Below are 22086 nucleotides of genomic sequence, written 5' to 3'. Positions count from 1 at the left end.
CAAATTAATAAAAACTCGACTATCATTATCCTTTGAACATGGTAACTTGATCTTTGCTAGATAGATAAATACTTGTTATTGTAATTGACTAATTTCTTGACAGAGATGGAAACTGCTAAACTATATACTTATGCCAAAGTCTGAGTTTATTTATTTCAAATAATTTGTAAAAAGAAAAAGTCATTTTTGAAATTGTTCAATCTTCCACTTATCAACTTACAACAAGAAATGTGAGATGTCGTATATCGAAAGAAACAAAATCAACATGCTTTGAGCACCCTTTGCAGCCACAATTTAGAGAGAGAGAGAGAGAAAATGCATAAGATATCAAAGAAGCGAAGCAACATTAAACTACTCTAACAAGTTACAAGTCATCACTTCCACCATTGTTTGGATTTTGTTATGGCGTGTGCCTTTAGGTAACACATTGATTTAAACTTTATTGTTGTATTCGAGAAAGGGAAAAATGATTGAAAGAGAAAAAGGAAAGTGATAAATAATTTGATAAAAATAGATAATAAATATATTAGACATTATAGTTATTTGATAAAAATAGAAATAAGTAAAAAGTAGGGGGAATTAAATTTTTAAATAATATTTTTAAAAGAAATATAATTAAATTAAATTTTTTTTATTGATATAGATATGTAACTATTTTTAATATTTTAAATTATTTATTTAAAATAAATATAAATCATATGTGTAATTTTATATATAAATGATTAATTTAAATGATTATATATATATATAATCAATTATGATAATTGATTATATATATATATATATATATTATAATTGAATATGTCAATCGATTTTATATTATTATAACTATTATTTAATCGATTGTGTTAAGTGATTTTAAGAGAAAGAAATGAGAAATGAACAAAGCGATTTTTTTTTGTTATTTTTTGAAATTTCACATAAATTATCTTATTTTAATGGGCAATTTTTTGTGTGAGACTTTTATTTAATTTTAAATCTTCAAAAATCACTGTCTTCAAATAACTTAATTTGTTTCAATTACTTGCAGATTGTCGTTCTTCTCTTTCATTTTACACTAAATTGTCGTCCTCATCAAACACACAGTAAAGAACTAAGAAAAAAAATTATATTAACAGTAAAATATTTCAAAATTAAAAAAACTCATTATATTTTAAATCAACTCATTAACTCATAAATATTAAAATAAAATAAAAAAACTCTTATCTTATGCGAGACTATTTTTAAAAAATTTTCTTCAACAAAAAAGTTTATATCAATTTTTTTAATTTCTTATCTAATTTAGATTTTATATATAATAATTATTTATAAATTAAATATTAATATTTTTAAATAAATTATTAATAAATATAAAAAAATAATTTTTTTTACAATATAAATTATTTATCATAAATATAAAATTTAAATTATATGTTTAAAATATCTACTTATATAAATTATGTATCTAAACATAATATTTATTTATATAAATAATTTATTATAAATTTTATATATAATAAATGTGTTGCATAGACTAAATATTAATAAGTTAATAATGAGAAATAAATAAAATTTATACAGTATAAACATGTTAATAAAATCTTTATTTTTTATTTTTAAAATAAAGATATTGATATATTACGCCATTTTTTTATGCATAGAAGGGAAAAACACTTTTAAATATAAGTTATACTAGTACCTCGAAGCAAATTGCACAGAATGATTATAATACAATTTTGTCAACGAAAATTAAAGAATATATAAAAGTGCGTATCATATGAAAATAGTTTTGTTAGATGCGAATATTTCACTATAATTATCATTATTATTACCGCTTCCAATGCAGTTAATTCTAAATTCTATTTTAAGTAATTAAATATGACAATGTGTATTTATTTAATTTAATATATAAAATTATAAGTGTAAAATATAATATTTTTAATATATTAATAATTTAATTAAAGTGAGAGAATATATCTGTCTATCTTTATTATAATATATCTGTCACCGGTTTTTAATTAATCATATTTTTTTATTTACAAAATTTGAAATCAAAATCTTATTTAAATAACTAATTCCAATATAATTTACTTATATAATCTTATATAAGTGTATACCGTATTATCTTTCGACTTCTATTTTTATTTTTATTTTATATACATTAGCAACACCAATATTTTAACTTGAAATTTCATGGCAGCTTTTCAAACTTCGACCATTAAGTCTATGGTGGGTAGTTTTTTTTTTTTTTTTTTTTCTTTTAATATACATAGTCTCTAGTGGGTAGTAGATATGTAGCATCTCATTCCGACGATCATTTGACATTTTTCTTCAATTATTTGGAAAAACAAGCAACACATTTCCACGTGTCATTATACCATTGAGTCCTTGGAAAAATGCAGAAAAACTTCATAACATTAGCGTAGTGTGGATAAGCTTGTTTTGGGTGTAATTCACAAAAGCCTCTCACTTTCTCAGAGCCAAAGCAATGGAAATGCATCTCTGCCTCTGAATATTCTCTTCACTCCTATGCCGCAAAACTTCTGATCCGGCCACCACCCTCTCACTCTCCAATGGCCGCAGTTACCTCTTCTTTCTCTTTCTCCACACTCACTCAATCTTCGCATAGAAACCTCAAACTCTCTTCCAATTCACCAACCTTTCGCTTCCGCGTTGGTTTCTCCTGCCACTATGTTGGAGTTCGAGCTGCCAATTTTGCTTCCAAAACCGTTGTTCGCTGCTCCACTTCCGTCTCAGGTTTGTTTCGTTCCCAACCAACTGTGGGACAAAAAGGGTACATCTTTAAATGAAGTTTGAACTCTTTCTGAGAAATGGGTAGTTTTCAATTTTTTATTATTTTAAGGTTTTGAGTTTAAAATTGGAACTTTTATTGCGGGTACTATGGTTGTCAAATTTGGTGTTGCAACTTGATTTTTGAGAGAATTTATTTTATGGGGTTAATGTCGCATGTGGCTGCTGAATTTTGAACCTTTTTTTACGGCTTCTTTTGTAGTCAATGAATTTAATTGCTTGTGGTCTTATGTACAATGTGGGCAACATGTTATTTGACTGGAAAATTTTCTGGATTGATGCCACCTTGTTGTGTTCCTGATGAATTTGTGTGAATGTTGAACTGAAATTCTTTGCAGATTTTAATTGCATGACGAGTTTTAATATAATCAGCATGTGATTTGGTTTTAAAAATGAAGATGTTCTTGGGTTATGTATTAAGGGTTTGATTTTGTTAGTGAGCATGTGGTTATAGTGTGGTAAATGGTGTGAATGGTTCTAAATTAGGTTTCTTTATGTTCTATGCTTCATAGTGCCAAATGGGCAAAATAAATAAAATCAGAAATGGAATCTTGTTATCAATAGTTGGTTATGGGTTGTTTACATACTTGATCTGCAGACCCTCCAACTGTTTCTGAGACAAAGTTAAATTTTCTCAAGGCATATAAGCGACCAATTCCTAGCATCTACAACTCGGTGCTGCAGGAGCTTATTGTTCAGCAACATTTAATGAGATATAAGAGATCATATCGCTATGATCCTGTATTTGCCCTTGGCTTTGTCACTGTGTATGAGCAACTCATGGAAGGGTATCCAAGTGATGAGGATCGAGATGCCATCTTCCAAGCATACATTCAGGCATTGAATGAAGATCCTGAGCAATACAGGTTAGAAGAAAGAATAATTTGGCCTTTTCTCCCCCGTCTTGTTTTTGTGGTTCCTATTCCAAATCCTCAACTTAATGATCAAGAAATGAGAACTAAAGGCTGTAAGCCACTGGAATCTGTTTCACAACAACTCACCAAGAACCTAATGTGCTTGGGGATCATTTGGGAGGTTCTAATATGATTTTGGATTTTGGCACCCAAAATCATGTTTTAGGCAGATGCTACAAATTGTGGAACATGATTTTGGATTTGTTTGGAAAAACGTTTCCAGAAGCACTTTTTAAGAGATAAATAAGAAGGAAAATCAAAATAAGCTTCTCTATAAGCTAAAATTAGCTTATGCATGATTTAATAATGAGATTTTGGGGAAGTTAATAGGAGAAGCTTATGCATAAGCTAGTTTTAGTTTATGAAAAAATTTATTTCATTTTAACTTCCTATTTTGCTCTCCTAGAAGTGCTTTTGGAGAAGTTTATCCAAACAGGTCCTTTGTGATCTTTGAGTCAAGTTTAGTTTGCTTTACTGCCCAGTTGATACCCATACTATTGCTTAAAATAATATTTGAAGAGGAATGTGGTACAATCAAATAACTCCTTGCTTGAATGATTAATTCTAATGGATTCTTTTGCTGTTTGCAATTTAACTGCAATTGGGAGGTATGGTACTTACTGTCGATCCAGGTATCATTAATGTCCTTGATTATTGCTGTGAAATGAAAAATGAAATGTTATGAAATTTAATCTGCATGTTAATGAGTAGAAGGGTGAATTGTTTTTTCAAAGGCTTGTAGAATACTTCGTTTCATCTTAGGAAACGTAGCTGAAGCTAAAGGAAAAAATCTTTAGCTGAAATGTGTACTCTATCGATTTATTGTACATCAAATGATCTTTTTATATTTCCCTCTACAGAGTAGATGCAAAGAAACTGGAAGAGTGGGCTCGGGCTCAAAACCCAACTTCGCTAATAGAGTTTTCATCCAGAGAAGGAGAAGTTGAGGGATCACTAAAGGATATTGCAGAAAGAGCGGGAGGAAAGGGGGATTTCAGTTATAGTCGCTTCTTTGCAATAGGCCTCTTTCGTCTTCTCGAGTTAGCAAATGCAATGGAACCAACAATTTTGGAAAAGGTTACCCAACTCATTTAAGGCATCATGATATATTGATTTGATTTGATTTATATATCTTATTTTTACAATTTTAAGTTTAAATTACCAAGGGTCCATTTGGATAAACTTTTCCAAAAGTACTTCTAAGGAAAAAAAAAAGTAATAAGGAAACATGATGCAAGTTTCTTTACAAGTTAAAATTAGTTTATACATAGGTTAATTAATAGAAACTCTTTAATATAGCTTCATCAAAAAGAATATTTTTAACTTATGTATAAGTTAGTTTTAGATTATAAACATATTTATTTAATTTTTCTTTCTTATTTTTTTTTTCTCCCAAAAGGATTTCTGGAGAATTTTATCCAAACATGTCTCATGTTTGATTCTCATTTATACCAGTTCTAGAAAACTACACATTGAGTTTGAGTTACTTAAATAATGGCCTGGACATGTCAACTCTCTTCCACCAAGTTCAGGCTCCATTGACGGGGTTACTCTCATCATTTTCTTTAATCAATGTTAAGAAATTGATGTCAGATTTTTTCTTCTACTGAAATAATTGCATTACTCTATGGCTTGTGAAGAAGAATACTCCATCTTTTAAACATTTATGGTGTGTTTGGATGACGAATTTTAAAAATTCAAGGAATTAAAATTATTGAAATTTAAATTACTTTCATTTTAATTTTCATCATTCTTTAAATGTTTTGTTTGAATAAGTCAATTTAAAATTTTTAAATTTTAAATTTTAGTTTGGATATGATAATTTAATTTTCACCATAGTAAAATTCATTGATTATATATATATATATATATAGAGAGAGAGAGAGGGGTTTTAAGATTAAATTTTATAAAAATAAATATTAGCTAATTTTTAAATATTTAATAGTTATACAAATTAATATTAGATGATATTTAATAATTTTAAGAATATTTTGAATATTTAATAATAAAACGTTATTGATATTTTATGCAGGTGAAATAAGAGAGAAAAAATGTAAAGAATTTTAAATTTTTACTTTTTTGAGAGAATTTAAAATTTTACTATTTTAAGAAATTTCACAAATATTTGAATTTTAAAATCTTTGTAAACTTTTCATCCAAACAAAGTATTGCATCCGAAGATATTATAAATTCTTCACACAAAAAAATAATTATTCCATTTAAATTTTTCATCCAAACACACTATTCGGATTTTAACTTTATAGGCACCAAATTCCCAGATAAAACTAAAAATAGTGAGCATAGGAGATGAAATGACAATGGCATTCTGGAGGATGCATTTAGTATCATGATTGTAAGTAAACTATATATTTTCTACTGCTTCATAACTTATTGTATAGGATTGTTTATCAAATCAATCTCTATTGTCAATCCAACAGCTCTGTGCAGTTTTAAATGTCAACAAAAGAAGTGTGGATCGGGACTTGGACGTGTATCGCAATTTGCTTTCTAAGTTGGTTCAAGCTAAAGAGCTGCTAAAGGAATATGTTGACAGGTAAAACATCAGATCTTGGCATCTTGCAATGCTATTTAGTTTTTCTCCCTTCTCACGAGTTTTCATCCTTGATATAATTATGAACTTAGCATTTAGTGAATTCTTTTTCCGTTCCATACTAAAACCTTTTAATCTGCAGTTTATTTCTTGCAAGTCATTAGTAGTTTAGCCCACTAAGTTAATGGACACATTATTCTAAATGTCCTTTTTTTATTAAAAAAAAAAAAAGGACATCACAAATATAAGATAAACATATGGTATTAACTTCTCATTAAAATTTGAGGTGGTTTTACTTTTACATGCCCTATCTATTAACCTCTTAAATTTTAACAGAGATATTCAACATTCTATTCTAACTATCCTGTTTAGAAAAAGATAATATTACAAACTCTCAAATAATTTATTGAGAATATTCATATCGAGCTGACTTTTGAACTTTACAAAAAATATATTGTGGTCAAGTTATTTTAGATCGATAGCAATCTGAAATCTCATTTCCTCAATAATGCTTCCAGTAGCTGCATTTGATACCCTTTTGTTCAGCAGTCAAAAATCTTAGGATTCCTTAATCTGAACTGTTATTCCAGTAGATGTTATGTTTACACTGCTTGTTTTCTTCAACGAGATCTCATTTTTTTGAAATAATCTTTTGCTTCAGGGAGAAGAAGAAAAGAGAAGAAAGGATTGAACCACAAAAGACTAATGAGGCCATTACACAACAGCAATTTTCTGGCCTTTAGTTATTGGGTTGGGGTTCCTCTGAAATGATCACCTTGTGAAAATTTGGTATTCTTGACTTGTTAATTTTTATGTTCTTCATGTTGGTCTGGGGCATTGGGTAATCAGAGTGGGACCCCCACTTCTATCATCATGGTTTTGCATACATAGTGTATTTGGTGTATCTTCTTTCATGGTGATCCAGCTAGATCCTGCTTTTTGCTCAACCACAATTTACCTGTCAACAGTCTTGTGTAATCTTTTCTTACATGTATCTTTTTCCTCCACTCAGTCTCAGATGCATTTGGTAGTACTCAAATACAAGCCCAAGCCCATAGACATATACTCTGATAATTGTAATTCAAATTGAAATTCTTAATATTTCAGCAAGTCGCATTTTCTTGAGTGGATATTTAGTTCACACACATGTGAACAAAATATAGTTTCTCAACCAGAACAACAGTATACAAAACATGCATTTTAGATTTGTTAGCAAAACTTGGGGCTATCTGTTTACACACTTAACCCGAAAATACGAAGGCCATGGTGTTTGGTTTTATTTTACTTTTGATCACAATATTTGCACAGTAGTGGTCGCGACACGCCTTGCAAGTCTTTTTTGAAACATAATTACGATGCAAATGAAACATGTGACAAGTCCAGGGTCTGAGGTGAGATTGAATTTTCTTCTAATCAACATTTTTCTTGCACCCCTTAATCTGTTTTTTATTTGGAAGTATATGAACATGCCGCCATACTCACACCTGAACAGCAACCTTTCTACTCTCAATATTTTAACAATCTCAAGCCAACAAAAGCTAGCTCTCATACATCGAGTCTAGTTGAAATTTATGTATTTCAACTGCGATTATTGTAGTCTCAATACAATTATCACGTTGGCGGCCACAATATTTCTAAAGAGCATATTATTATTGGTTGTCACATTGATAGGAACTAGTCAAGCCACAAATATTTGGAAGGGGTTAACTACTAATTAGTATAGGAAATGTCAACCGCATGACACTAGAATCGCATAACAATGAAGGGCCTAACTAAGATGAGAAAATTCAACCTCGTCTGGGATTCTGAATGTATCGGCTGCACCAAACTTCCGAAATTCCTCTGGTACAGAATCTTCTTCATCACTGTCATCTTCCTCATCATCGTGGTGTGGTGATGAAGGATCATACACACTTTTAGACTTGCAATTATGAGTGGATAGCATGTTAACCTGGCCACGGTGAGAAATCTCTACCACAACAGTATCATCATCAACTGGAAGAGGCTGCTTCCAAGGTTCCCCGTCAATCCTCATGAATGTATGATCTGCTGCACCTTTGCAAAACTCAAATCGGATTCTGTGTGCCTAATGAAAAAGGAAGAGGGCAAAATAAACAATACGGTGTATTTGGCTTGTTTTCGACGATGTTATAAATTCCAATGAGTCAACTTTGGAAAATAATTACAAAGCAAACTTGATTTAGATAAAGGAAAATTCTGCAATATGACAGTGAAAAACTACAAAAGCAAACGTGTATCCAGTATTTTATCATATCACACATACCTGAGCAAGACGAGTTCCATGTCCTTTTGGAGCATACAAAGCAAGCCCATGCCACGCATTTCTAAAACCAACAACCTCTAGAAGGCCATCATCTACAAATGGTGGTGTCAAATCTCTCTGTATTTGATCAAGAAACCTTAGTTTTCCAAGGGAAAAAACTAAACTTGCATGGAATTATAATATACTACGTATTCACTACTTGCCTAGTACTTGATCTCACTAATCCAACGGGTAACAAATATTTTGCAAAATAAACACATTCCAGAATTACAATATGAAAATTACTTCACTCTGCTTCCTCCTGTTTGGTGTACCCCATGGATTCAGTCCACCAGAAAAGCTGGGCAAGTTAAGACATACAATCGACCTTATGCTGCGCATACAGTGAAAGAGTCATATTAGGTGTTACTCAAGAAGTAAACAGAGGCAGCAAGTAGCAGACAGCAGAGCAGAGGAAGAAAAAGTAATTTTTTTACATTTGTATGGCTTTTTATACAACATCCATATACAATAAGTTTCCAATATGAGAGAAAATAATAACAATAGCAACAACCATAAAAGAAAATTAGTTCTGAAAAATGATTATAAAAAATAATTGATTGCCACTTCAAATTTGAACCTTGGCTAGTTGAACATGCAGGAGTTTTTTCAATAACCTGAATTCTTTATAACCTTAGTATTTGTGTGTTTCCCCTAAAGATATAGATAACATATAAAATGACTTACCTGGGTGGTATGATTAGGTCTTGCCAATCACCATGTCTTTTCATGAATTTTACTTTTGCTAGTTGTGCTATGTTCCTGCATTAGAAATCAGATAATATTTACTTGAAGTAGATAAATGACAAGGTATATGTTTTGTGTAGTAGGTACAAATATATGCCTATCTAAACTAGCATATAAAACATAAATTTTAAATTGTTAGAAATGTACTGAATCTCCTATACCAAGCACTAGAAAATATGCACAAATGTTTTGATGATGCCAAAGTGATTATAAAGTATTGAAGAAGAATCAAGGTTGAGCTAAAGCAAGTTGATGCAAGAACAAGATCTCAAGTGATACATAGATAAGTCTTGTCAACTTAGCTAAGTATGTAAAAGAATCTTTTAGAATTGCAAGTATGCTTGGCCTTGAGAATAAGTTTTCAAAAACCTCAAATTAATCTCTCTAAAATTAAGCAAGTTTTAAATCTTTTGAAAGTAAGTAAAAATGTTTTCAAAAGACTTAACAAAAGCTTTAAAGAATAGTTCAAATCATTTCTTAAAAGAGATATGTGAAAGAAATTATTGATATGAAATTTTCTACATAAAAGTTTGTGTAACAATACAACATGTTCTAGTAATCGATTACCATCCCTTGTAATCGATTACCAAAAGAAGAAAACTTCTAAAGTTCAAAGTTCAAAATTCATAATTCAAATTATGTTCTTGGTAATCGATTACCAGAAGATAAAACTTCAAAATTTGAATTTAAATTATACGTTTCAAACATTTTGAACTTAAACCGTTGTAATCGATTACCAAGTCTTGTAATCGATTACCAGAGCCTATTTTTTGAAAAATTATAGAGAGTTACAACTTTTCATGAAAAAACATAACCCAAGAAACAATTGTCTATAAATACCTATAATTTTTCAGAGAAAAGTGACGAACTCTATTGTGAAAATCATTTACAAAAACTACTTGGCCAAAGTCATTTGCAAAATCTCTAAAGAGTTCATCAAGATCATAAAAGTGTAATATTCACTCTTCAAGAGAGTCATTCTGTAAAACTCAATAGATCATTGGATCTGTAAAGGAGAAAGGGTTTTTCTCCTTGTTGGTGTTTGAATCTCAACACAAGGAAAGGGAGTTCCGAGGTGTTGGAGGATTCAAGTCTTGTAAGGTTTACAAGAGTAGTGAAAATCTCAAGTGGGAGACTTGAGGATTGAATGTAGGCAGGATTGGCCGAACCAGTATAAAATCAAGTTTGCAATTCTTCTTTCCTTACACTTTTAATTTCTTGTTATTAATAGTAATTGTGTAGTTTGTATCATCATTCGTTCTTTACATACAAATTTGTCTAAGGAAATAAATTGATAAGAAAGTAATTCGAAAAAGTTTTTATAAGAGGAAATTTAGAAAACTTAATTCACCACCCCCCCTCTTAAGTTAATTGAGGCTAAGTGACTAACAAGTGGTATCAAGAGCAGGTTTCTTGTATAAGGCTTAAAAGCTTCAAGAATTGAAATGGCCTCAACAAATTTTTTATTTTCTGAAGAAAACTCCATTAATAAACCTCCAATATTCAATGGTGAAGGGTATCATTATTGGAAATCTAGGATGCAAATTTTTATAGAAGCCATAGATTTAAACATATGAGATTCTCTTGAAAATGGTCCTTTCATTCCCACTATTGTAATAGGTCATGAAATAAAAGATTTACCCAAAGATCAATGGAGTGATGATGATAGAAGAAAAGTTCAATACAATTTGAAAGCCAAAAATATAATTACTTCTGCATTAGGAATAGATGAATACTTCATAATTTTAAATTGTAAAAATGCAAAAGTAATGTGGGACACATTAAAAATAACACATGAAGGCACAAATGATGTTAAAAGATCTAGGAGAAACACTCTCATCCATGAATATGAATTATTTAGAATGAATCAAAATGAAAGTATTCAAGACATGCAAAAGAGATTTACTCATATAATCAATCATCTTGCATCCCTAGGAAAAATGTTTCCTAATGAAGATCTTATTAACAAAGTTTTGAGATATTTAAGTAGGGAATAGCAACCGAAAGTGACTGCAATTGCTGAATCAAAAGATCTAACAACCATGTCTCTTACATCTCTATTTGGAAAACTTCAAGAGCATGAAATGGAATTGATGAGACTAAGTCAAAATGAAAATAGTGACAAAAAGAAGAAAAGTATAGCACTTAAAGCATCTTCATCCTCTCAAAAGAAAATGAAAAAGATGACAACATTGAAGAAGATGATGATGATGAAAATTTCAATCTCTTTGTAAAAAGATTCCACAAATTCCTAAGAAATAGAGGAAATAGAAGAAAATTCAACTTCAACATAAAGAAGAAAGGAGAAGAATCTTCTTCAATCCTAAGGTGCTATGAATGCAATCAACCGGGACATTTGAGATTAGAATGTCCGATCCTTAAAAGAAAAATGGAAAAATCCAACAAGAAAAGCTTCAAAGAAATGAAAGGGAAGAAGGCTTATATCACTTGGGAAGAAAATGACATGGATTCTACAAGTGACTCTGAAAATGAAATTATAAATTTGGGACTCATGGCCAAAGATTACGAAAGCGAAGAAGAGGTAACATCTTCTAACGATGATATCTCAATCTCATTTGATGAACTTCAAGATGCATTCAATGATTTACATAAAGAATCATTTAAACTTGCAAAATTAGTATCATCATATAAGAAAACAATTTCAAACTTAGAAAATGAGATTTTGAAATTAAATAATGAACTAAATAATCTTAGAACTGAAATTAAGATAATTAATTCTAAAAATGAAAATCAAGAGATTAAAAATAAGTTAGATACTGATAAAACAAATCATCCATGTTCAACTTGCAACAAATTTAAAGAAGAAATTATTAACCTAAGAAACACTCTTGAAAATTTTACTGGTGGAAGAAATAACTTAGACATAATATTAGGAAAACAAAGATGTGTATTCGATAAGGAAGGATTAGGATATAATCCTCAAAGATTACAAAAGAAATACGAAAATTTCTTTATACCCTCACAAGTTACTAGTTTTCCATTAACATGTTTTTATTGTAGTAAGAAAGGTCATAATTCATCAACATGCTATATTAGAAAGAATTTTAGCAATCTCAAGAATATGGTTTGGATTCCTAAAGATTCTTCTGTTAATACTAACAATAAAGACCCAAAGAAAACTTGGGAACCAAAATCAATCCATTCTTTGTCTTGAAGGATTCCAAAGACCAAACTTGGTACATTGATAGTAAATGTTCCAAGCACATGATAGGAGATAATTTAAAATTCATTGACATTACTCCTAAGAAAAGTGGACATGTAACCTATGGAGACAACAACAAAGAAAAATACTTGACGTTGGAAAAATAGGTACAAATTTCTCAACCTCCATAGAAAATGTCTTGTGGATGTTCTTAAACATAGTTTATTAAGTGAGTCAATTATGTGATAAAGGTTTTTCTGTATCTTTTGATTCACAAAAATGTCTTATTGAACATAAAAACTATGAACATGATAAAAATAATAGGATTTAGAGTAAACAATGAATACAAGATTAAATTTGAGAAAAATAAATTTCGTGATGCATGACAATAGAGGAATCAATTCATGTTATATTTGATGAAACTAACTTTGGTTGTCCAAGAAAAGATATTATTGATGATATTGTAGAAAGCTTTGAAGACACTCATATTCATGAGCGAACTCATAAGGACAAAGAAGATGAAGGAATGGAGGATTCTATAATTCAAGAGAATCAAACAAATATGATTCCTCAAAGAGAGTAGAGAATCTCAAGAAATCATCCTCTTGAAAATATCATTGGTGACATATCAAAAGAGGTAACTACTAGATACTCTCTCAAAGAAGCATGCAATAATTTGGTTTTTGTTTCTAAAATAGAAGTTAAAAATCATTGATGAAGCCTTAAATGATGAACATTTGATAAATGCTATGCAAGAAGAGTTAAATCAAATTGAGAGAAATCAAGTATGGAAACTAGTCCCTAGACCATATAATCATCCAATTATTGGAACCAAATGGGTATTTAGAAATAAATTAAATGAACATGGTATAATTATAAGAAACAAAGCTAGACTAGTTGCTAAAGTATATAATCAAGAAGAAAACATAGATTATGAAGAAACATATGCACTTGTAGCAAGACTAGAAACCATTAAAATGTTAATAGCCTATGCATCTATAATGAATTTCAAACTATATTAAATAGATGTCAAAAGTGCATCTCTAAATGATTTTATTCAAGAAGAAGTATATGTTGAACAACCTTCTAGATTTGAAAAACTCATAATTTCCAAACCATGTCTTTAAGTTGAAAAAGGTTGTATATGGATTAAAACAAGCTCCTAGGGCATGGTATGAAAGACTAAGTAAATTTCTTTTGGAAAAAGAATTTACAAGAGGAAAGGTTGATACAACATTAATTTATCAAAAGAAAAATGAATGATATTCTTATAGTGCAAATTTATGTTGATGATTTATTTTTGGAGCTACTAATGATCACTTGTGCAAAGAGTTTTCTAATGATATGCAAAGTGAATTTGAAGTGTCCATGATGGGCGAGTTAATTTTTTTCCTTGGACTACAAATAAGGCAAACCAAAATTTTTTGCTTACTCTTTACCTTTGAATTATTTTGTTATTATATTCGTTTTGATGTTGCCAAAAGGGGAGAGAAAGGATAAGGATCACAAAAGGAAAAAGACAACATATATCTTAATCTTCTACTTGACTTTTTGATGTTGCCAAAGGGGGAGAGATAAGACCTCAAAGGATAAGACTGCAACATATGTTTATTTTCTTTCTAACATTACTTTAGGGCAAAGTTTGACTAAAATATATTGACAAGAATATTCTTGATGTCTAATTTGTCACTTATGTTTTAAAATATAAACATTGATCTCTACAATCTTTTTCAAAACATAAGTACAACTCCTTTTATAAAATAAAAATAACTTCAATCAATGCTTTAATAAGGGGGAGTTTAAGGGGTAGTGATCGAAATATATTATTTTATTTTCTTTTCTTTTACAGTGAATTGTCATCATCAAAAAGGGGGAGAATGTGGAAGAAAATATGCACAAATGTTTTGATGATGCCAAAGTGATTATAAAGCATTGAAGAAGAATCAAGGTTGAGCTAAAGCAAGTTGATGCAAGAACAAGATCTCAAGTGGTACATAGATAAGTCTTGTCAACTTAGCTAAGTATGTAAAAGAATCTTTTAGAATTGCAAGTATGCTTGGCCTTGAGAATAAGTTTTCAAAAACCTCAAATTAATCTCTCTAAAATTAAGCAAGTTTTAAATCTTTTGAAAGTAAGTAAAATGTTTTCAAAAGACTTAACAAAAACTTTAAAGAATAGTTCAAATCATTTCTTAAAAGAAATTTGTGAAAGAAATTATTGATATGAAGTTTTCTACATAAAAGTTTGTGTAACAATGCAACAACATGTTCTGGTAATCGATTACCATCCCTTGTAATCGATTACCAAAAGAAGAAAACTTCTAAAGTTCACAGTTCAAAATTCATAATTCAACTTGTGTTTTGGTAATCGATTACCAGACCCTTGTAATCGATTACCAAAAGATAAAACTTCAAAATTTGCATTTAAATTATACAACGTTTCAAACATTTTAAACTTAAACCATTGTAATCGATTACCAAGTCTTGTAATCGATTACCAGAGCCTATTTTTTGAAAAATTATAGAGAGTTACAACTCTTCATGAAAAAACATAACCCAAGAAACAATTGTCTATAAATACCTATAATTTTTCAGAGAAAAGTGACGAACTCTATTGTGAAAATCATTTACAAAAACTACTTGACCAAAGTCATTTGCAAAATCTCTAAAGAGTTTATCAAGATCATAAAAGTGTAATATTCACTCTTCAAGAGAGTCATTTTGTAAAACTCAATAGATCATTGGATCTGTAAAGGAGAAAGGGTTTTTCTCCTTGTTGGTGTTTGAATCTCAACACAAGGAAAGGGAGTTCCGAGGTGTTGGAAGATTCAAGTCTTGTAAGGTTTACAAGAGTAGTGGAAATCTCAAGTGGGAGACTTGAGGATTGGATGTAGGCAAGATTGGCCGAACCAGTATAAAATCAAGTTTGCAATTCTTCTTTCCCTACACTTTTAATTTCTTGTTATTAATAGTAATCGTGTAGTTTGTATCATCATTCGTTCTTTACATACAAATTTGTCTAAGGAAATAAATTGATAAGAAAGTAATTCGGAAAAGTTTTTATAAGAGAAAATTTAGAAAACTTAATTCACCCCCCCCCCCCCCCTCTTAAGTTAACTGAGGCTAAGTGACTAACACATCATATATTTGAATTTTACGATTTAAACAGGAAAATAAAAGAAATCTAAAAGAACTATATAATTATGAATTTTGATGATATTTTGTTTCCATATGTACCATTGTCAATGGTATATTCTGATAATTGGAATAGTTAAACAAGACTCACTTGAGATAAGCAAACCAAATTTAGAAGAAAATCCTTTTGTTTTTTTTTTCTGTTATTTGTTATCTCATTGGCTACAACCAAATAAAGTTGGCCTTTTAAAATAACAGCTGTTATTCTGATATAATGGCAGTCACTATTTTTAGTGCTCACTAGTTCCAATCACTACCAAAAGTTCCATACCAAGTATCACCTTTTAACAAGTTGGAGGCTATCTACCTGGTAAATGACCACTTGGGAAAAAGTTGATGAGGGGGCTCAATTAGGGAATCTACAAAGATATTACGTGCTTTTGAGATTGAACTAGGTACTGCTATGAGCTTTAAAAGGTTTTTAGAGGAGCTAACAAAGTGCTGGATGGGCATTTTGCTCAAAATCATTTTAACTGATTGATAAAAGTTACATGTCTATATGCAGATAAGTATAGGATAGGAAACCAAAGCATAAAAGTATTTCTTTTTTCAATACAAACATAAACTCCAATTAACATGACTGATGACTGGTCATATAGACAAATTTTGTGCTATTCATGAAAATAACTTGAATAAATCATTTGATTGTCTTAATTTGTCTAAGCAATGTACTAAGAAATTATCAAGTACATAGTTGGACCAAAAAACACTTGGAAATTTAGAAAAACTCAACATACTTGATACCTATAACTCATTAGCAAAAAAGTGAAAAAACATAAAAAAATTAAAATAAAATGGAAGATAGTTTGAGGACAAAACTTAAGTACAATACTATAGGTACTATTGATGCTGTTGTCCAATTAAAATTGAAGTTTCACCTGGATATATATATATATATATACACATTTAATCCAGACCTCAGTAATATATAGTTAGAGCATCAGTTGTAGGGTATAAGTGAAGTACAAGTAGATTTCATGCCTGTTTGGTTTCATGTCCAACAGTCAAAATCTTGTGTAAGTGCCTTGGAAATACGAAGTTAATAAGATTTTAATTTTACATCAAATGTAAAATGTACATGAATTTTAAATGAGAATGATGTGGATCCAAGCACGCAATTCAAATATTCAACTCTAGTAGAACATATTGCAAACTTTTATGAATTTACAAGACCTATTCATGAAATTTGAGGTTGGTAAAAAAAATCAGAAAGGAAAACCATGCAACTCCTTTATCCTAACAATGACAGGTTTTAATGAACTAACCTGTCAGCAGGATGCCTTAGAGAAGCAAAAAACCATCCTTGTGAGCATCCAAGCTTTGCATAAGTAGTCTAACATAGTAACATGTAGATGGAAATCAAGACTGGAATATCAGTCTAAAAAAAGTTTTGAAAAAAAAATAGTCTCTTGTCCAAAATTATCTAGGCTTTCCATCCAAGAGTGAGAAAGTCAAACAAGTACTGTTATTAACCAACTGCACATTGTTTAAGCATCATTATAATACTGAAGAAACAGCAGCACACCTGATTAATCAACTGGTTTTTGAATTTTTCAGGATTCTGCTTCCGTTCTGAATGAAATGCATAAGACACTTGAGCATCCATTCCTACAATCAACAATGACTGATATTTAACAAGCACTGAAGTAGGGTGGACAAAGAAACAAAATTCCTCCAATATAATATGACATCTAAAACATTCTAAGATAAAAAGTAATCAGGATAAATGCGAGACATAGTAATGATATTAGTAATCAATGCATTTAATTTAAGGGCTTAACAGTCATGCACTATCTGTGTAAAATGTTCTACATGGTCAACCAATTAGAAATCGTGATTTGTATGACTTATAAGGTAGTGTAAAATTTATCATTTATGGTAGATTGTAATTGGATGACGGTTTAAAATTGTTTTACACTAGCATGACCATTAAACTCTTAACTTAATAGACAGACTTACATAATATATCAGAACATATGTCACATTGTCACATTTATTCAGCTTATGTTTAAAAGGCTCAATTTTTTCTCTACAAAATTAATTTATGCTGGAACTTGCATTGTTATCATTTGATATTTGATATGTAACAAAGTGCCGACTACATAACATTCTTCAATAAGTGGAAAATATATTTCTCAAGTCCATACTCCATAACGTTTAGTTTAGCTACAGAAGAACCCAGGAATATTTATTCTTACCCATACTGAAGTAATTCCAAAATCCCCCACGAAACGTGTGGCGACCTTCCTGAAAAACAGTTAGCAACAATCGCAAGAAGAAGAAAGGTGAATAGGAAAGGAAACCTTTAAAAAGTCAAAATTAAAATATAAAGTTATACAAAAATTCTTAGAAAAGAACTTCCCTTCACCCCTCAGTTTCAATAAATGAACTCAAAATATTAAAACCATATAGGAAACCAATAAAATCTGCAGAAGATATGGGATCCAAATGGAAAAACGGAATTCACTAACAAGAAGCATGTTGAAATAATGTTTAAAAGTATTATTTCTCATTAGAAAAGGTAGCATATGAAACTGAATATATCATGGCAAAAAAAATTGAATGTACCTCTTCCTTGAAGTTCACAAATTGCACCGTGAACCAGATTTAATAGAAGATCTCAAAATAGTGGTGACTGAAATAATGCCTTACCATATTAAGTTCATCTGCTTCAGATACACGATGGAAGGCGTGCAAAGAATGTGGTAGTTCAAGTGGTGGAATTGGATCGCAGGGACCTTCTTTAGGAGCTCTCATTCTCATGAGAATGTGCCAGCTGAAGGTTAGAAGAAAAAACAAAGTTATCAGCAAACAACATTTTCTAGAAGAAATATATGCAGAAACTGAATAGCATGAACAAGAAATGGCTCTCAAACATTCATATATTTGCCCTGGATTAAAGGGCGTAAGGGCTGAACATGGAAGTATAGAACAGGGAAGCATCAAAACTCCAAACAACAAATTACTAGCAGCAGACCAAGAGCCATAGATCAAGATGGTGTCAACCAAACAGGAATGAAATGAGTCAATCAAAAAGAAAATCATTCGTTTTCAATTTGGTTTTATTAAAAAAATCAACATATCTATAGTAACTGGTAACATTGCTAACTCATTCACAACTATAATGTAATTTAGCCCCTCACAAAATCAAATAAGGAATGCAACCTTATTTATTTAATTCAATATTGATTATAAGGACACTGGAGGTACTTTCTCACTTGCAGCAAGGAAATGAAATAATTAACATCCTATTCAAAATGTCAGCCAACTAGGTAGAAGAATAAGAAAATAATTCGAAGATTAAAGAATAGGCACAAAATTCATTACTTGTCTATTTTCATTTCCTTTGCTTTCATGACTTGATCTAAAAATGCCTCAACTGATCCTTCATCTGTAGGTGGGTTCTTCTTCCCCTGAAAAGAAGCAAAAATTATTTGTTTCATCATTTTTCTTTACTTTCCTGATAATTAATGGTCATAGCCACTGCTGAAAACCTACTCAACTTCTAGTAGAAACAGAAAAAGGCATTAAAGGAGCGTCAAATCTTTATATACACAGGAAAAGAAAAAGAAAAAGAAAAAAAAAAAAAAAAAAAAAGGAAAGGGCTATTCGATTTAAAACTAATAACCAGGGGGAAAATGTGGAAAAAGTTCAGGAATAACAATATGCTCTCTTAAAGTGAATCCAATCAAACAAGAAACTGGCACATATTGATATCTAATACTATCAAGACAGTGACAGAGCAAGTATAATAATTTTACATGCACTTAAAAGTTTCACTGTATGTTGTTCCTACCCAACCAAAGGCAAAAGGTAGATTATTCCCAGTGCCCAATGGCACCGTGGCTATTGGCGGAGGATGAGATAATTTGAGATCACAAACAACTCCAAGAAGCCAGCCTGCTGTTCCATCACCCCCTGCAACCTAAAGCCAAGGCACATTCAATCATAAACTCAAACAAACACCATACCCATATAAATTTCCTTACACAATAAAAAAAATCAAAATCACAACCCATCAAATATTTTCATTATCACAACTCACAATTAACTTCAATTTCTCCTTGATCCGTTTGGCAAACTGATCACCCCGCACACCGAGGCTTTCCAAATTAGCATAAACTGTTCTCAGAGCCTTATCAGGAGCTTGTTCCCCCAAATCAAAAACCTGAAAATCACAACAACTCGATGAATTTGAAAAATCCAGGTTCAAGTGAGCTAACTCTGTTTAGAAAGTAAATTAAGTACAGGTATGTTTGGATAAATTATTTAAAAGTACTTGTAAGAGAAAAAAAAAATTTAAAAGAAGCAGAAGAAGTAATAAACTACTCTTAAAATTAAAACTTGCTTATGTATAAGTTAAAAATAAATTTTTAAAAAAGTCAATTTAAGAGCTTTAACAAATTAATTTATGCATACACTAATTTTAATTGAGAAATTTATTTCATTATTACTTCTAGAATTCAACATAAATTTATCCAAACAGAGCATGATATTATTCAAAATATGGAAAAATCAACCATGCATAACAAATCATGAATAAGTTATAAAATCGATAATCAAGCATACATAACATAACAACAAATCATAAATATGTTATAAAATGAATGATTAACACACATGCATGGCAAATCATAGATGTGTAGAAACATTAACGGTTGACTTTGAAAATAGACGTGAGAGTAAGAACCTGTTTGGGATTAAGAAGATTGCGATAGGTTTTCAAGAGATTCCCTCCGAGCTGACCGCCACTCTTGGAGTTAACGAAAACCAACACCGGACATGGAGGCACGTGAGCGACATTTTCAAGCTCGGAGCCCGGTACGAGAATGTAGTCGGGAATTTTGAAGTTGTCGAGGAAGTTAGAAGCCATTGCTGCCGTGCCACGTCACGTGCACCGGCGCCGATAGATGAAGAGATTCAGGCGGAGGTCACGTGACAGTCGCTCCTATCCGATGACCTTCGAATTGAACGATGAAGAGTGATGAATTGCGTTAGCGTAGAAGGAGGGTAACTGACTAAGAGTCTCCACTCTCCAGAAAGTGAAATCAAAACGATGGAAAATATTAATTAAAATGCAAAGAAAGAAAGCTGAGTTGACCTCACCAGTGGGGTTGGGATGGAATTAAGAGGTATCTCAGTGGGGCTGACGGGACTGAAAAGTCAGATGTGAATCTCGAATGAAAGTTTTTCATTCCAACAACATATCTATACTCATCCATCTTCATTAATTCTAAATATTAAATCATCATTTATCACCCTTTAATCTCATTTATTTCGTTCACTTTCATTACATTTTTTATGTAATAAATATTTATTTTATATATTCAAGTAATCATAAATAAGTTATTTTTAATTAAATAATTTAGTACAACTAGTTAATGTGTTAAATTAAGTGTCGAGTTCCATTATTAATTAGACTTTACGATCGAATCAAATTAATTTAAAATAAAGTCTTAGAATACTAATGCGAAATTAAAAAAATTTAAAATAATAAAATAAATATTTTTGTAACACATCAAAACAATATTAATATTATATAACGATACATAAGACAAATAAAAAGTATGTTTAGAATGAAAGATTATTTTCATCAATAAATCATGTCTAAACATAAACTATAATTGTTTAAATGATATGTAAGATGTATACTTAAAATAATAAATAATTTTTTTTAATACATCAAAATAATAACGATAGTATATAACTGTACAAATGACAAATAAGAAGTATGTTTAGAATGAAAGATTATTTCTACCAACAAATCACGTCTAAATAAATAGAAGCTATAATTATTTAAAAGACATGTAAAAGATATGTTTAAGTGTCATTATCCCATTTGACTATTAAATAATCATGCCTTTTATATAAGAACTTAAATGAAAAATAATAACTAAAAATTGAAAAACACTTTTGAAAAAACTTGAAATCAATCATAAATCAATGTTACATTACCTATAGTTAAAACACCTTAGTAATTTTTGTCCAAAATTTTTTAAATTCATGATATATGGAAGTTTCATCTTTATTTGAATGCGTAATAAATAAGTGACAATAAAAGAATTTTTATTATTATTACTGAATGAACTTTCTTCCTTTTTATTAAAAAAAATGACATGTGTTCATATTAATCATAACTCAAAACTCAAGCTATCAACGTCTTTGAGAATGTCTTTCATCACAAATAAGAACAACCAAAGTTCAATGTCTTTCATCACAAATAAGAATAACCAAAGTTCAATAATGGTTGTCGCAACTCAAGTTTAAAACCTAAATATAAAGTCGTCATAATTAAACGGTAAAAATTGAAACTTAATATAAGTAACTTCAACAAATAAAAATATACATAAAAAAAAATGTCTCTTCGTAGCTCATGATTAGGTTATATAAATAATCTAACCATA

At 30.2% G+C, this 22086-nt stretch overlaps 2 protein-coding genes across 2 annotated transcripts; one reads left to right on the top strand and one right to left on the bottom strand.

Annotated features, from left to right (window-relative positions):
* The first annotated feature begins 2409 nt into the window (after positions 1–2409).
* LOC109798381 (protein THYLAKOID FORMATION1, chloroplastic) lies at positions 2410–7380 on the top strand. Its single transcript, XM_020358626.2, has 5 exons — positions 2410–2736; positions 3389–3656; positions 4565–4781; positions 6143–6258; positions 6917–7380. Exons 1-5 carry the CDS (start codon positions 2553–2555, stop codon positions 6996–6998), a joined length of 867 nt encoding a protein of 288 aa, XP_020214215.1. The 5' UTR covers positions 2410–2552; the 3' UTR covers positions 6999–7380.
* Positions 7381–7740: 360 nt separating this feature from the next.
* LOC109798380 (diacylglycerol kinase 5) lies at positions 7741–20914 on the bottom strand. The gene is made up of 13 exons (XM_020358623.2): positions 20789–20914; positions 20373–20642; positions 19728–19850; positions 19479–19607; positions 19010–19095; positions 18335–18458; positions 17881–17929; positions 17208–17290; positions 16948–17015; positions 9266–9340; positions 8825–8912; positions 8540–8656; positions 7741–8341 (listed from the first exon to the last, which is right to left on the bottom strand). The coding sequence occupies exons 2-13, from the start codon at positions 20553–20555 to the stop codon at positions 8024–8026; spliced, it is 1443 nt and encodes a 480-aa protein (XP_020214212.1). The 5' UTR covers positions 20556–20642; positions 20789–20914; the 3' UTR covers positions 7741–8023.
* Positions 20915–22086: the final 1172 nt, after the last annotated feature.

The sequence above is a fragment of the Cajanus cajan genome, chromosome 8 (assembly GCF_000230855.2).
Source record: "Cajanus cajan strain Asha chromosome 8, NIPB_CcT2T_4, whole genome shotgun sequence".
NCBI classification, from domain to species: domain Eukaryota; kingdom Viridiplantae; phylum Streptophyta; class Magnoliopsida; order Fabales; family Fabaceae; genus Cajanus; species Cajanus cajan.
This window is presented reverse-complemented; position numbering and strand designations above follow the sequence as displayed.